The sequence below is a fragment of the Aptenodytes forsteri genome, unplaced genomic scaffold (genome assembly GCF_000699145.1).
Source record: "Aptenodytes forsteri isolate BGI_AS27 unplaced genomic scaffold, ASM69914v1 Scaffold679, whole genome shotgun sequence".
Lineage (NCBI taxonomy): Eukaryota > Metazoa > Chordata > Aves > Sphenisciformes > Spheniscidae > Aptenodytes > Aptenodytes forsteri.
The window spans coordinates 2022009-2035708 of record NW_008795924.1 but is presented as its reverse complement, the minus strand read 5'-3'; the positions used below and the strand labels follow the sequence as shown (position 1 = coordinate 2035708).

Sequence of the window (13700 nt, the reverse complement as noted above, 5' to 3'; positions counted from 1 at the left end):
AGGAGCCCCGGGCGGGGGAGCTGGTCGGCTCCCGCCGCCCTGCCAGCCGTCTGGCGTCCTCTCGTACGGAGGTGAAGGTGCTCCGAGGGATTTGCAGGCACGCTGTCTTCTTTTTTGTTTTAGCAATGTGGAGATTCAGTATATAAATAGATTTTTTTTTTTCCTTAGTGAGTGTTTTTTAAATTCTTTGGGGAAAAAAAAGCCTGAAATTGTTTCATGCATGTAAATTGAAATCAGATATCTGAAGTCTGTTACCCCTTACAGATCACTTCGGTTTCTGAGCGGATGAAATGTCATGCCAGCATTCCTCCAGTGTCTTTTTTCTGAAAATGACTTTTTTTCCACAGCTGTTGACAGGCAAATACCGTGACACCCAGACTTCGATAACCGACAGCTCTGCAGTTTACAGAGTCAGCAACAACAAGGTGAGCGGGCAGGTTTTTGGCTGTAACTTGTGCGTGGTTGCTACAGCCAGCTGGTGCCTTTGTTTTCTTGCTCCCTCTGCTAAACCTGACTTGATGCTTTTTGGGCTCCTCAGTTTTCCCAGCTTGAAATCAGTCCCCAGTTTGGCCTGAGTGTAGGATAGGATTTTTCTAGGCAGTGCACGCTGAGAAAGTAGGAAAATTCTGGGAGGTATTAGGGAATTCTCGTCTCCACAGGTTCTTTTTTCTTTGCTTGTCAAACTATGAAACCTTTTTGACTGAAAACCATGTTTGTGTATTGTGTTTTGAAAGGTGGGTAGCGTGTGGGGTTTTTTTTTCCTATAGGAGAGGAAAAGGAGCTGCTTTTACAAGTGGAGTAAAACATACAGCACTGTGGGCACAGCGGTGTGGTTCGGAGCAGGAAGGAGATTGTGAGGGAACTTTGTTCTGTCGTGTTTGATTTGTTTGCTGGGCAGTAATTTCTGTGTCTCTCAAGATAATCTGAATTTAAAAGCTTTAGCAGGCTTAAAAAGAGTCTCCCAGCTGAACTTCATATGGTCTCAAAAAGGGTTTTGGTTACTTTCGGGTCCTGAGCTGCCACAGACCTAGTTATTTTCAATTTATGGTGATCTCCTTCATTTCAGAAGAGTTTCTTTCTCTTGCTGGGCACACGTGGCAGTGAAAGCAGCAAGCTGGCAGCACACTATGTGCTGGTGAATTGTAAAAGTAGAGGATGTTTTTGTGGCTTCTCTGTGGCAGTCCTCAGTAACTGGTAATAATAAGAGGCTAAAAACTTAGTAAAGGGAAGTGCAGGGCTTTTTTTTTATATTTGTGTCTCTAAGATTGAGCAGGCAGGAGGTATTTGGAGGGGGAGAGGTGCTGGAATGCTGCAATGCAGACTGTTGCTTTTCTTTTTTTAAATTGTAGACAAGGTTTCCGTTAAAGAGCAGTGAGTAGATAGGGTCTTGTGTAGTGTTCTCTCCCCTCTTGAGAACAATGAGCGTTATCTTGAGAACGGTGACATGGCCCTACTTGGCCACATCTCGGTCAGGAGCGTGAGAGGCATTCGTTCTCTTTAACGTCACTGCTTTCTCTGGCTGGCAACCTGTGGAAAGGGAAACGTTTGTAGCTTTCAATTGAAAAAGTCTCTTGCAAGGGCATTTTTGTGTTATTCCCAGTGAAGTTATGTGTATTTAGGTAGACTTGCAGTTAGGTAGATTCTGTGCGTGAATAGATATCTTGATTCAGAGACTGTGGGATTAGTGTCCTGTATCAGGGACTTGCAGGACAAGAGTTTGTGGTTTTGCTGTACAGAGATCTGCTTGCTGTCAGGGACAGTGTAAATCTGCTGGTGTACCAAGAGAGGTGACTGATGAAGCTTTGTCACTCGCACCGTGTGTGTGGTAGTTGTAGGGGGGGTACTGTGGATGAGAAACAGGTTGAACATTCTCTTTTCTCTGTGGTCAGCTCTTTTCTCTTTTCTCAGCTCTGGTGGGTGGTTTGCTGGTGTTGGTGCCCTCCTTACTGAGTCCTGGCCATGAATGTTGTTCCTCAGCATTTTTTTTGCCTGTCAGAATTGTTTGGGCTGTTGGAGAGGCTGCACCTCTGGGAGAGTTACGTGCTTCTGCCCCGTATCAGGATTCACTTGCCCACTGCTGCCCCAGCACCAGGCTGACTGGAATCCACTGTCAGACTGGTTTTCCTTGATCTGTGATCACAGGTACCCCTAGATTAGGTGTTGTTGATACCTTCTTGCTTCTGTTCCCAGAGCGCTAACGTGACCTTAATCGACCTTCCAGGCCATAAGAGTTTGCGGCTTCAGTTCTTGGAGAGGTTCAAGGCCGCAGCCAGGTAACTTGGAGGAGATTGGCAGGGCAGGAGGGAGCAGGTGATGTTTTGGACAGGGGTGAACCAAATGATGGTGCCGAGGATGCTGTGAGCTGGGCTGGATTCACTCTGTGTGGTGGTGCCCTGAGAGTCAGAGCTCTGCAGTGGGGTAGTGGGGGTTAGTTACTGTTCTGCTTTCCCGCTTACCTGTGTTTGTAGTGCATCAGGAGGCAAAGCAACTGCAGCGGGGAGTGTTTAGGGGATGTGGTATATCCGTGGGGCAGAGAGGGAAAGATTTTCTGCTGGGGCTGAATGGGGGGTGTATTTCAGCCAGCACATGCTAACTTGCTCTTGGGTTGGATGAGATCAGTTGTGGAAACAAATGTGTTAGCCCAGGCTGGAATACTTGCAGGGGAAGATGGTTGCAGAGCTTCAGGCCCAGCACATGTTCTTCCCTCTTTCCTCCAGAGCCATCGTGTTTGTGGTGGACAGTGTGGCCTTCCAGCGGGAGGTGAAGGATGTGGCGGAGTTCCTGTACCAGGTCCTCATCGATAGCACTGTGCTCAAAAATGCACCTGCGCTGCTGATCGCTTGCAATAAGCAAGGTATTGTGTGCTGCCTTGCAGGCTGGACATCAGATTCAGTCCTTGAGTGATAGGGGTTCATGCCACGGACACTGAATTTCTTAGGAGTTGGGATTTCAGCAAAATGAAGGCTGGAACTTAGTTTTAAACTTGGACTACTCAGCAGGAACATTTCTAGCAGCCATCGGAAGAATTCTTAGGTCAGGTATGTCTAATAGCTTTGCAGAGAAGCACCGCTTGGGAGAGCTACAGCTTTTTAGATGGGCTTAAGTAAGGCAGGTGGCTTTCTGCTTGTGCAGGACTGTCTTCCTGAATCTGCAGGCAGCAGAAAATAGGATCAACTTGAGCATAATGAACTATCTGTACACACTTGGTAGTTTCAATGTTAAAATCAGACAGTCGTTTATCTGCCAAGATTATATATTTTCTCTTGATTGGACTAGCAGGAACATGCAGTTACTGGAAAGGGCTAGATTTTCAGATCCCTACAACTTTTACAGTGAAGGTGTGGATCCCAGTGTAACAATCTGAAGCTTTTGGGCAGTGTCAGATTTGTTTTTCTTAGTTATTTCGTGCACTACTTCAGGAGCTGCCTGAGGCCTGCATGACTCCACGTGCCATAGGTTAAAAAGTGCTGTGTTGAGCTCTATAATACCAGGACAGGTGAGAGTCCTGGGCCTCATGGGTGGGACATCAAACCCCCATCCTCTGTTTGAATCAACTTACTGCCCAGCAAGAAGAAATTAATTCCCTACATTATGTCAGACTTTTGGGTTGCTCCTATTCATGCCTGCAAACCCAAAGCTCCAGCATCCCTTATCCTAGTGCAGACACAGCCGTCTTTGTCCTGGTAACTCTTATGACTGCACAATATGAGCACGCCTTACTGTACCTTTAGGAGGAGGAACCAGGTTCTGAATTCCGACGTAAAACCAAAGAGCTGATTTCATTTTCTTTTCTCTCTCTCTAGATGTCACAATGGCAAAATCAGCAAAACTTATTCAACAGCAGCTGGAGAAAGAGCTGTAAGTATGAAATTGGATCTTAAACTCTGAGCTTCTCTCTCCTCCTTTCTATCTCTTACCTCAGTGCTCAGTGAGCTCCCCTGAGCCACATCTAAGTTCATTGTAGAGAAAGAGCAGTCTGTTTTGTCTGTGTAGGTGTAACCAGGATGAGAGAAGATTGCTCCTTGCTAAAGCACGTAAAAAAGCAGTAGGCAGCACAGACAGTGTATTGCCTTCTAGAAGCTGTGGGTTGGAGAAACAACATCCCAGTCCTTTCCTAAAAGCTGCTATCCCTAGGCTAAGCGATACCTCCCATGGCCCAGGGAGGTATCTGGGTCCTCTCTCAGGTACAGGCAGGGTTGGCTTCCAAATGTCAGACTTTCTGTGAGTGGTGTGAAGATCTCAGTAGCTCTGCTTAGTTCTACTGGCACAGTTTTTTTTGCAGGGCTGCTCTGAGGGCTTGGCATGCAAAGCTTGAGAGCTGGGGAGAGAGCATCTAGTTTTCCTGGTCTGCTAACAGGTGTTGCAGGAGCCTGTTTGGGACCCTGTGTTGGCTCTGTATCTGCCTTAGGAAGGACATTAACCTGGGAAGACAGATGATGTATGATCTGGTGCTAATTTTAGATTGTAAGAGGAAGTGGGAGGAGGAGAAAGTGGCTTGTAGACTGTGCTACATTGTAAGCTGCCATCTGAATAGCTGCAGCGTCAACAGCTGGCAAGTCCATCTGGGGAGGGGGCAAGTAGAAGTTGATTTTTTTTAAGCTATATTTAATCTCTGTGCATGAAGATTCTGCCTGTGAGTCCCATAATTGTAGTTGGGTCAGATCTGCTCTAGGAGAGACCTGTGCAGCTCTTGTGCTGTGGTGGACTTCTCCACCAGCACCTAGTAGAGATTTTGCTTACACACACACACTCAACTGGATATTTTGCCTTCCTGTTGCCTGTGGGTCCTGTTTGCTGGATTGCAGTTAGTGGCAAGGCGGTCTTGGGGGTAGGAGGAGGAGTGTAGCTCTTTGGTCTCCAGACAAATCCATGTTCGTGGGATATGACCATCTTGTTGCCAAGTGGTGGTTGGCAGGGGGTTAGGTTTATGTGGCAAGGCGGTCTTGGGGGGAGGGGGAGGGGTGTAGCTCTTTGGTCTCCAGACAAATCCATGTTCGTGGGATATGACCATCTTGTTGCCAAGTGGTGGACTTGGCAGTGTTAGGTTTATGGTTGGACTCGGTGATCTTAAGGGTCTTTTCCAGCTTAAATGATTCTGTGATTCTATAATCTCTTTGGCCAGTAGACGGCAGCAGGGTTATTATTGCTGGTGCCTCTTCCAGGCTGAATACCTGACATTCCTGTTTTTAAGGGAGAAATCAGTTGCTGCATATTCAAGCTCTGCAGGAAAGTAAGCGTTCCTTGGTTCTGATGTTGGGCATTTGGCAGTTAGCTGTGTGTAGAAGTTGGATTTCTAGGTAGGTTATATGTGCCCTGTTTAGGCAGTATCATTCCTGCAGGCTGGCAGATTGCTGCTATCCTCTCCCTGCACTGCCGTACTTGGATGTCCTTGTGTGGAGAACCCAAGGAGGTGTCTGCTCTCTTATTCCTGAACTCGCATCTCTGGGCAGTGTTGTTCTTTCCCTGTGCCCCATTAATTTAGCTCGATTCTATGAATAAGGAGTAGCTGGGGTTGACTGAGAGCAGGCATTGCCAGGCTGCTCTGTCTCTGGAAGAGATGCAGCAGTCCGGCCATGAGGCTCTACTAGGCAGTCAAAGACCTGGGGAGAGATTGCTGTTTGCATGTGTGCCTGATGCAGCCCCTTGACTTCCCTAGCCTCACTTTTTGGGACCTCATAGGCAGTCAAATCGCAGTGCCTCTGCATCTGTTGGGCTGTTCCATCTCCCTGTGCTGCCTCTGCCTTGAATTCCTGGTGAGTGTGGACAAGGAGGTCCATCCTTCCTCTCTGCATGTGGCAGGGAGTTGAGATGCTGCAGCAAGCTGAAGGGCAGGAGCAGCAGTGACATTGCAGCCTGGTCCTTGGGCAGGCATTGCTCATGGAGCAGTGGGGAGACTCTCAGTCCCCAAAGGTATTTGGCACACTCAAGCAGCAGAGGGGTGAGCCCCTGCATGATGCCTGATACCACGGGTGCCTCTCTCTTCCCAGTTAACCTGTTAAAGTAGTGCAGATCCTGAGCGCTGTGGGCTAAACCATATGTAACGCCTGGTGACTGGTGTCTGCTATGGGGATATTGGGGAAATTCAGATGAGGACATCATCACCTGACTCTTGCTGTTGTTTATTGCAGAACAAAACCTGTTTAAGCACCCTCTCCTTGAGTGGCCTCCTGTCTGTCTTGCTCTCTTGAGCCTCTCTGCAGTTGTGCCTTCCAGCGGGTATTTAAGAGAAGTGGCCAAAGTGCCTGTCCCTGCCTGTGCAGAGCCATGGCACCTTCTATCCTTGGTGTAGCTGGCATCCTGCTGACAGAGCTGGGTCCAAAACATCTGAGTAGCCACGGTGTAGGTAACGTTCCCCTGGTTCACAGTTTTTGACTCTTTCCCTTCTCTGCAGCAACACCTTACGAGTGACCCGCTCTGCGGCCCCCACCAGTCTGGATGGCTCAGCCACTGGGGGCCCTGCGCAACTGGGGAAGAAGGGCAAGGACTTCGACTTCTCCCAGCTACCGATGAAGGTGGAATTCATGGAGTGCAGTGCTCGGGGCAGCAAGGGAGAGGAGGGAGATGCCGACTTCGAGGGCCTCGAGAAATGGCTGGCCAAGATCGCCTGAACAGAAAAGGGCAGGGCTGGGGGGGGCGGGACGCTTGGAGACTGAAAGGAAAAAGATGGTCTGAAGCACTAAATCTCATCTTGCTGTAGAAGAAACTTCAGCTGGAAACCAGCATTGCGGTGTCTTCCTCTGTTGCTCATGGGCTTGGGAGCAACATGACACAATTGCTGGTGTGATTTCCTCTGACTGTTTCTTCACACTGCAATATTTTTTTCCTCTCCCCTCTTCCTTTGTCTTCCTCTGGGATGCTTACCCTTTGGACTTCTGTGTTTCCTTAATATTTAGGCTTTTCATTTGGTAGTTGCCAAGCAAATTAGGAAGAAGTGAACTGCCAGGTGAGTTTTAGAGATTGGAGTCTGTGTGTTGTCTTTTGCCTTGGTTTAGCATTGCAACCCTGTTACCTCTCAGAGCTACTGATCACCTCCTGATTCTGACTTCTTTCCCCAGCCTCTCAGTGCTTGGGAGCGCTGTGCACATCATCTGTGCTGCCCCAGCAAAGTGCACAGACTCTCTCTGTTGGGCAGTCATTGAGGAGAGTATAAAAAGCTGTTTACCTCCGTGTCTCCTACCTTCCTGTTCTTCCAAACCAGCGCAGTCCTGTTTCTGTGGGACTGGAGTGGTCTATTAAATGCCAAAACCAGGCTGGCTGATCTGCCTTTGCCACTGTGTACTGCCTGTGTCCTTTGCTGTGTCTTTGGGTGATTTCTTTGGGACCTTTTCCTTTAATGCAGGGCTATGTCCTGAACATAGCTTTTTTCGCTCTGCTTCTCCTTCCCGTACTTCAGGCTCTTCTCCCACAGACATGTATGCACATTCTCCACGTGGCAGAGTTATAGTAGAGTCTTAGCTTCAAATATGAGGCAGGCATGTTTTTAGATTCATACCTACATTATGCGCGAGATCTGGCATGACAGGTGTCTGTCTCCTGTGTGATCTCAACTGTTAATCTTGCAGGGAAGATTCAGGGAATGCCTGTTGCTGTAGCTATCGCAGTGGCTCAGCAGGCTGCTCGGAGGCTTGGAGTGTTGGAGAGCTCTGATTTAGCATGCTTCTGAACTTCTCAAAGGACATTGCTCTCCTCCTTCCCATTCTCTGGCCAGGAGCATCGGTTGTCCAAAGGGAGATCTTCCAGCAGCATTGGTGTTGGTCAGGTGGGAGACAAGACCTTGGTGCTGTGCTGGGCGTTCAGCTTCCCCTTCCTGAACGGCCTTAAAACACAGTTGCCCTGCCCAGCAACTTCGTATAGCTTCGTGCTCTGATTGGGTGCCATTTCTGTGCAGCACCTATGTGAGGAGGACTGCTTTCCAGGATGCTACACTGCAAATTGCGAGGTCCTATGGCATTGAAATTTTTCCTTTGTTTTTGTTGTTTCCCCTTTTGGGGTAGGAGGGAGCGGCTGGCTCCCGGTAGACCTTTTCTGTCTTTTGCAGGCTCCTGTCCTCCCTGGTTTGATGCTTCCTTCATCACTCAACTGATCTGTTGTGTTCTTTTCCTTTCTGTCTGGGCCATCCTCTGCCTCCCTGTAGCATTGCCAAGTGTTAGTAGCATCGGGAAGAGCAAGAACAGTCTTCTGCAAAGACCCGGCTCGTGGTGGAGCTGGGCCTTGCATTTCTAGTCTTGTGAACCCAGTGGCTCTTCTACTATCCATGCAGGAGGTGGGGATGGTTATATTTACAAAGTACGTTATATTCTTACATTTCCTGCAGCCAGAGCATTGTTGGAACATGTTTGTCATGCTTTGAACTCCTTTAGCTGGAGCTCCTTCCCAGGCCGCCTGCTTTGAATCCATAATGCTGAAGTGAGAATATTGCTATTTCTTTGGGTGGTTATTCTGCTTGCAAAGACCTGTCTCCTTGAAAAGCGACGGCCAGGCACTAGCTTCTGCTGAGGGTAAGGTAGCATGAGGCCATAATTGGTTTTAAGTTATTGTTATTAAAAGTATTCCTTAAATAAAAATTTTTTGCTTAAATGTTTGTTCTGAAGTCGTGGTTTAGTCTGTCTGTATTGGCCTCTTCTCAGTGGTGTCAAATCCGCCCGGACTGGGGTTTTGCTTCTGCTCAACATGATGCTGGAGATCAAGCTTCCTGCTTGGTGGCCAGGTCTGTGTTGTCAAAAACCAATGCCTCTGCCACACACAGGGCTTTTGGGGTATTTTTTTGGGTGCATATTTACTCCTTAGTCTGAATGTTAGAGACTTGATAATCATGTAGCAAAAAAACCCAAACCACCAACCAAAAAACTTAACAAAAAGGCACTTTGCTCAAATGCACAGGAAAACTCAAGCCAGCTGCAGTGCACTGTGCATGGCTGTTGCAGTTCACAGAGCACCTGCCCTCCTCTGTGGCGGAGGTGGCTACGGCAACCTGCAGCTTTACAGGTGGATGGAGAAACCTCAGCTTTCCCTGTCTGAGCATGGCTGCGGGGCTCGGGGGTGGCTGTACGGCACCTAGTGCCGCTTGCACTGGAGGATGGAGCATGCGTTGGGCTGTTGCAGAGCTGCATGTGTCTTTTGGGCTGCACTCCATGACTTACCTGTTAAATATTTGGGGCTCTTTTTCCCCAGTGGCTGAGGGAAAAGGGCAGAACTGGAAACTCTGAATGTTGTTTTCTTTTTTTTTTTTTCCCCCCTCAGTCAGCTTTGTGCTTTGTTTTTTGCTCTTGTGTATAAACCTTGCTCCCAGCCTGTGGCTTTCTGCTGGCTGGGCAAGCTGCTCCTCAGGCTGCAGCTTGGCAGCCAGTGTGTTTAGATGTCTTTGGCGAGACAGCAGGATGTTATAAACTCAGTCCCTTCTGCTCCAGCTGCCTGACCCAGAGTCAGTCCCCCCACTGCATTTACACATCTGCAGGGATTGAGGCTTTCACTGTACTTTAAAGCTCTTTTGGTCATGTTTTTCACTATGGGTTGTGCTTTGCCTGCAAATTATTCCCCTGGAAAGGAAGGGTGCTTTTGGAGGAGATCGACAAGTACAGTGACATCCAGGATAGCAGAAACCACATGGAAGTGGAGGAGAGATTGCTGAAAGACAAAGAAAAGCAAAAATAGCATGATGCCTGAACATTGGCATCCCAGTGGTGGTGGTTTCCAAGGCTCCCAAAACAAGGTGTTGCAACTGTGACCTTTCCTGTGCATAGAGCCGTTGGCCAGCCCCAGCCACCTTGGCACCTTTGGGGCCAGGAACTTCTGTGTTGGCCCTGTTTGGGCCACCTCATATGCTTTCGCTGGCCAGCACCTCCTGGGACTTGTCCAGCTTGATGTTACCCCTGATGGGATGAAGGTGGAGAAAGCAGAGTTAAGGAAGGTCATGCGAGCATTAAGGGGAAACCTGCAAGGTGGAGGGGGAATAGGAATAGCGTGGACAGATCTCATTTTCATAAAGACTTGCTGATCCAGAGCAAATCCAAGGCAGCTCCCCTCCTGTCCTCTTCCCTCCTCTCCTTTTCCTTTAGTCCCTCCGTAAGCATGGATGCAGCAGGGCTGTTGGTCAAGAGCACAGTGAAAAGAAAAGTCATGCCATGCCCTGCACAGTGATGGGGTGAGGACAGCAGAGGCTGAATACATTTACCCAAGAAAGCTCCACTCCCCTGCTATCTCTTCCTATCCTTTTAGTCTGTGATGCTGCCCAGGAAGGGATACAGCTACAATGTAAAGGAGGAGGAGGAAGGTGTGGTGGCCCTGACTGGCCCATGTTCCTTGCCCATGGGCCCAGGAGCCCAATCTTAGCTAAGCCCTGGCCCTTCAGTCCCTTCCTGAGCTATGTTGTAGGTGTAGCCGTCTCCAGCTCAGCCATGGCATGTCTGTGCCTGGCCGTGGACCCCACTGGTCCTGACCCACCAACTGACTATCCAGCACCCTTTGCTGTCTCAGCCCTGGGGATGGTATTGCTAATCCTGACCAGCAGCACCTGTCATGGTCCTCTACAGGTGGCAAATATGCTTCACGCTCCTACAGGAGCCATGGAGGAGATGTGACCTTTTCAGATCTAGTGCATTCATGTCAAGCCCTTTGCGCTTGGCTTCACCTTTTAGCAGTATCGGCTCAGTGAGATGGAGTGTGTGTCCTTTGCATGGTGCCAGGCTCTTGATAAGCTCATGAAGCAATTCCTGTGATACTGGTCAAATGGTACTCCCATGTCACACTCTACAGGTGACAGCAGGCAGTCATCATCCCACCAGCTGACACTTCTCTTCCCATTCTAGCAGGTTGCCTTCATCCTGCCAGGAAAGGAGAGGTCTGAGGTAGCTCTGCGGGGCAGGTGAAGCTCTGCCAGAGTGGTTCAGGAGGCCCTGGAGCTGCTGCACTCCCTTCAGATATGCCACAGGCAGGTATACATCCTACACAACCCTGCCTACAGCACCTGCAGTCCCCTGTGTGTTGCCTGCAGGCCTCTGCCTGCATTCCCATGCCCAAAGCTCACTGTACCCTACCTGCTGCCCCATGAATCCTGCCTGAAACCTCCTGCCCACATCCCTATGCCTGCACAGCCCTGCAACCCCGTGCCTGCAGTGCCATGCCCTAAGACCCCCCCCACACCCTGCCTGCTGTGTGCTGCATTGTGCAGGTGCCTTTTGGCAGGATGATTTAAACAGGGTGCAGAGGGCTGCAGACAGGGTGCAGTGGACTGCAGGCGTTGTGCCACGGGCTTGGGGCTGCCAGCAGGTTTTATGGGGCCGCAGGCAGGCACCGCCGCCCCTCATGACTTGGGGAGCTACAGGGAGAGCACGTGCCCTGTCTGCCACCATTTCTTCACCTTTGCCAGCGAGGGATGCACTCAGCATCTGCCAGGATGTGACCTGCAGGCATCCCCACCACCTTGCCAGTGGGGACAGCTCTCAGGGGGAAACCAGCAAAGCGCCGCACTTGGAAAAGTGACCTTTATTTAAAAAAAAAAAGCAACAAACTCCCAAAATGTTCTGCAATAAATCCCTAGTGATAACTTTTCACAACATGTGTGCGGTGTCCATGCTGACCTCTGCGAGGGGTGTGGGTGGGTGGGGGGAACACGGGGCAGTCCCACAGGGTTGGCAGCTGTCTCCCCTGCTCCTGACCCAGCCAGGAGGGCATTACCCGGCTGGAAAAGTCACACAGGAGGGGGGACCATCGCCCACAGCAGGCACTTCTCTGGGTATATGGGATGGGGCTGCACTCCAGCCCCCATCTGCCTCCTGCTCCAGGTGGTGAGGGGCTGCCCCCTCCCCAAAGTGATGGACAAGGTGCAGCTGGAGAGCCTGAGAGAAGCCGGTCCCAGAATGGGGCTGGCACGGAGCACTCCTCGCCAGGAGCATGGCGGTGCCATGGGCTGCAGGAGAGGAGCTCAGAGCTGCTAAGGTGAAGTCACTCCCTTAGAAGGAAAAACAAACCCAAAAAAGACAAAGTACTGGCAGTGGGTAATGGGGGATGTGGAGTAAGTCCTCAGGTGGGCTACACCAGCCCCGCTGCCTTCTCCTGCACGTTGTACTCCTTGCTTCTCTTCACCTTCCAGCCGATGAGGGCAAGGAGGACGGTGCCCACCACCTTGTAGCCCACCTGCAGCCCCAGGTATCTGTCGAGAGAAGAGTAGGGAGCTACCATGTCTGGAGGCACCTCCAGCCAGCACCAGGCTGAGCTGGGGACCATCCCCACGGTCATCCCCACCATACCTGTTGCGGAGGAAGTCATTGTTGTAGTAGGCGCAGAACCGGCGCTGGGTGCACTGCTTCTGCCAGTAGATACAGGAGGAGTCGATGAGGGCACCGAACATGGCTGGAGCCGGCAGCCAGGCTTTGAAGAAGAGAGGATGGAGTCAGGCTGCCTGCCCTGCCCTGCCTGCATGCTTTGCCTGCTGTCCCCAAGGAGGTTAAACAACTCTTGGGGCTCAAGAAAGCCTCTGAGCACCCTGCTGCCTTCCCCCCAGCCTCATGAGGAGATAGACACTCACCCAGCAGCCTCATTAGTAAGAACTGGACTCCAATGGCAAATGACTTCTCATCCTGGTTCACCACCCTGCAGGGGAGAAGCCATGGGAGGTCAGAGCTGCCACGGCAGCTCTGTATTTGGCCAAGTATCTTGGCCTGGTTGCATGTTTAAGAGGCCCCATTGATCCCAGCGTGAAGAAGCTATCACACCACACTTCCCCCAGTGCCTTGCGATCCTCCCCTGCCCATTGCTCACCGTAAAACCATCATGTAGAGGGGGTTGTGGGACAGGCAGGCTACCAGGGCAGCAAAGGAGATGAGGAATATGGCAGGAAGAAGCATGTGGGAGCAGCTGAGAGGACAGGACCCTGTTTTGGCAGAAGACAGCCTGTTTCCAGCAGGGATCAGGGAACAGTTCCTGTAGATCTGTTGGAAACAATTGGAAAAAACAAACGTAAAACTCCCAAAGCCAAGAGCAGGGTTTTTAGTGACACACCAGATCACATCACTTTGCAGAAGACTGATGAGAGCATCAGCTCCAATTTTAAGGCATGGCCATGGTGTCCTGCAATGAGATGTGCTGCCATGCCCATTTCTCCACCAGACTCCCAGAGCATTACAGCAATTCTGCATTGCACCTTCTCAGGACTTCAGCTCCTCTGGTAGACCTCCCTGCTCCTCGCCTCAAAAAGGCTCTACCACCTTTATTATTGCATTTTTCAGGTTTGTACAGCATCGCTGCAGCCTCCACCACCATCACCAGCAAGCAAGGTATACTCTGCTTTGCAAACCACTCATTTCACTCACCACTTGTTTGGGAGTGGAAGAATTAGCGGTGCTGTTCGTGCAGCCAGCAAAGCAGGGGGACATGTACTCCACGTTGTTTTCTCCGCACACTGGGTGAAAGATGTGCTCAGAGCAGTGGCACCCACTCGGTGGCTTAACCTGCTGCTGGGAACTCAATGTACTGCCAAAAAGGAGAAGAAAAAAATTTAAAATATTAAGAAATAGAACAGGAGCAAGAAAAATTCCTCTTACTAGTTAACCAGTTTTCCCATTCCTATTTGTGCTGGGACACTACCAGCAGCAGGCTGGCCTTCTGCCAGACCCTGATCCCCTGCAGGTACCTCCGCAAGTGTACAGTGAACTTAGCAGTAATTATGTTATGTATGCAAACTTTTTGCAGACATAACATAATTA

The 13700-nt window shown here is 50.1% G+C and overlaps 1 protein-coding gene across 1 annotated transcript in view; it reads right to left on the bottom strand.

Annotated features, from left to right (window-relative positions):
* Positions 1–12027: 12027 nt before the first annotated feature.
* The window catches only part of SLCO2A1 (solute carrier organic anion transporter family member 2A1), a 29536-nt gene continuing 27863 nt past the window's right edge, over positions 12028–13700 (bottom strand). The window contains exons 10-14 of the mRNA XM_009284979.1: positions 13308–13467; positions 12757–12926; positions 12524–12588; positions 12246–12366; positions 12028–12148 (exon numbers count right to left, since the gene is read on the bottom strand). Of these exons, the coding sequence (XP_009283254.1) occupies positions 12028–12148; positions 12246–12366; positions 12524–12588; positions 12757–12926; positions 13308–13467 (637 nt within the window). The remainder of the gene's footprint in view (positions 12149–12245; positions 12367–12523; positions 12589–12756; positions 12927–13307; positions 13468–13700) is intronic.